This window comes from Solanum lycopersicum, chromosome 4, assembly GCF_036512215.1.
Source record: "Solanum lycopersicum chromosome 4, SLM_r2.1".
NCBI lineage: Eukaryota > Viridiplantae > Streptophyta > Magnoliopsida > Solanales > Solanaceae > Solanum > Solanum lycopersicum.
The window spans coordinates 1,041,299-1,043,390 of NC_090803.1; the positions used below are offsets into that span (position 1 = coordinate 1,041,299).

A 2,092-nucleotide genomic window follows, 5' to 3' on the forward strand; every position below is an offset into this window, starting at 1 on the left:
AAAATACAAATAATAATATTTAAGTTTCCAATTTATGTACTACTTTCCAAAACGTGTTCTTTTCCATAAATAAAAACTCAAAATATTAGTTACCAAAAAAAAAAAAAAGCATTTAAAGTTCCCAATTTATAAAGTATTTTCAAAACGTGTTCTCTTTTCCATAAATAGAACTCCAAATAATATTTGAAGTTTCCAATTTATGTAGTATTCCCCTAAAAACGTGTACTTCTCTAAATTCCCCCCCAAGTATTTCCTTTTTTAATATAGAAACTCACTAATCCTTTTCCTAATCAGTTTAGGTTTGATAGTAATATTATAAATAAACTTGAAATGGAGTAAGTCTCCCATTAGTAAAAAAAAATATATTCGTTTCTTCTTCTCTCAAAAATTGCAATATGTTTCCAACAGAGTTTGTATGCCATGACTGCTCCAACAACTCTTTTGTTAGCGTTGAACCAATTGTTTCTTCTTCTTCTTCTTCTTCTTCGTTACCCTATTTAACCATTCACTTTAATTTCCGTGTACTACACCAATGTTGGTATATAAGACCTAATGATCATGAATTCGTACACCTAGGTGGAACATGGGACCCTTCAACCAAGTCGACCCAAATTATTATTCATCTTTCCGATATCATGTTCTATGAGAAACTCCATCACGCTATATCACAACTGTTAATGGACAAGTTTGAAGATCAACAACACGTTATAGTTGAAGAAACAATTCGTAAGTTGCAAGGGATTGATATTACTTCTGAGATGTCAGAGGTATGTGTGGACGTGGACTTACAGATTGATCACTGTTGCGATGGTAGAATTTTGTCAGCATTGGAAGAATCATCGTCCGTGGATGGAATGGTACCGGCTAGTGAATCATCAATAGAGTTGCTAGAGCCGATGGAAGCCGATGAAAGAAATAGCAACGATGAGTGTTTGATATGTCTAGATGAGCTAGGTGAGGAAACTGATGTACTGCGGTTGCCTTGCTCTCATATGTTTCATGCTGAGTGTATTACAAAGTGGTTACAAAATAGCCATTACTGTCCGCTTTGCCGCTTTGAGATGCCAACCGATTAGACGAACACTGCCTAAAAGATCGAACTATCTAAAGCCAAGAACAATTTTGTAGCTAAGTTGATATTCTTTCATGTATAATGTATGCAGTAGTACTACACTGAACCAAAAAAATGGTGTATTATAAAAATATTTGTTGGAATAATATGTTATTTTGTTTGAATGGTTTCAAATTGTGTAATTAATTAGTCCTTTAATGTTAGTTAATATTGTTTCTATTTTATAATTATTAGTTAAAGTTACATTATTATTTTGTCGCATTAAATTATTGGAGAAATAATACGATTATTTTATGAGTGTATTTTTTTTAATCCAATCGAAAATAATGGTAGCGGTTTTTAGTTCATTTGCTACAACGGTTTTTCTGTAGAGAAAGGGAAAAACTATCCATGCAAAAGAATGATAAATAGGAATGTAGTAAATTGCCTTCCCTGAAATCTTATAACTATTGGTAGGTATCGAATGAGTCGATTGAACTGAATTTGGGCGAGTCAAATTGAATTGAGCTGATAAATTGAGTTTGGCTGAAATAGTGTAATATATTGCCTGAAAGAACTGTCATTTATCCCTTGATGTATTTGTTTGTGTGGGCAAATCAGTTGTAGCAAACAATAAAATGGTTATAGTGATTTCCTCAACTCAACAATAAACAACAGAGAACTAACTAATAAGTTTTGATTCATACATAAATGAGCAATTACAATACGAAGAACACGAAAAATAACAGTAACTATAAAGGAGAAGGATATGAGGGGACTAAGAGAGAATTGGGGATGACAGGCACACATCTTTGTCTAAGCACAATCATAATTCACATCAACCTATTTTGCTCTCCCAAATCTCTATTTATCAACCCGGATCCCACACATAACCACTTAATTCAGTGTTGGACTGCTTTGCCAGTACTGATCTAGGCCCTTCATAGCATCAATTTACTTATGGAGGTGTCTTGAGGGCGTGCACTAATGTGTAGATGAAATAATTTATTTACAAAAAAAGTAGAAAAGCCAAGGGAAAAT

At 33.2% G+C, this 2,092-nt stretch overlaps 1 protein-coding gene across 1 annotated transcript; it reads left to right on the forward strand.

Annotated features, from left to right (window-relative positions):
- Positions 1-677: 677 nt before the first annotated feature.
- On the forward strand, positions 678-1,076 carry LOC101265914 (E3 ubiquitin-protein ligase MPSR1-like). Its single transcript, XM_069296369.1, has one exon. It carries the CDS (start codon positions 678-680, stop codon positions 1,074-1,076), a length of 399 nt encoding a protein of 132 aa, XP_069152470.1.
- The last annotated feature ends 1,016 nt before the right edge of the window (positions 1,077-2,092 follow it).

Coding starts and splice junctions, on each gene's coding strand:
- LOC101265914 (XM_069296369.1), top strand. CDS start 678: ATGGACAAGTTTGAAGATCAACAACACGTTATAGTTGAAGAAACAATT.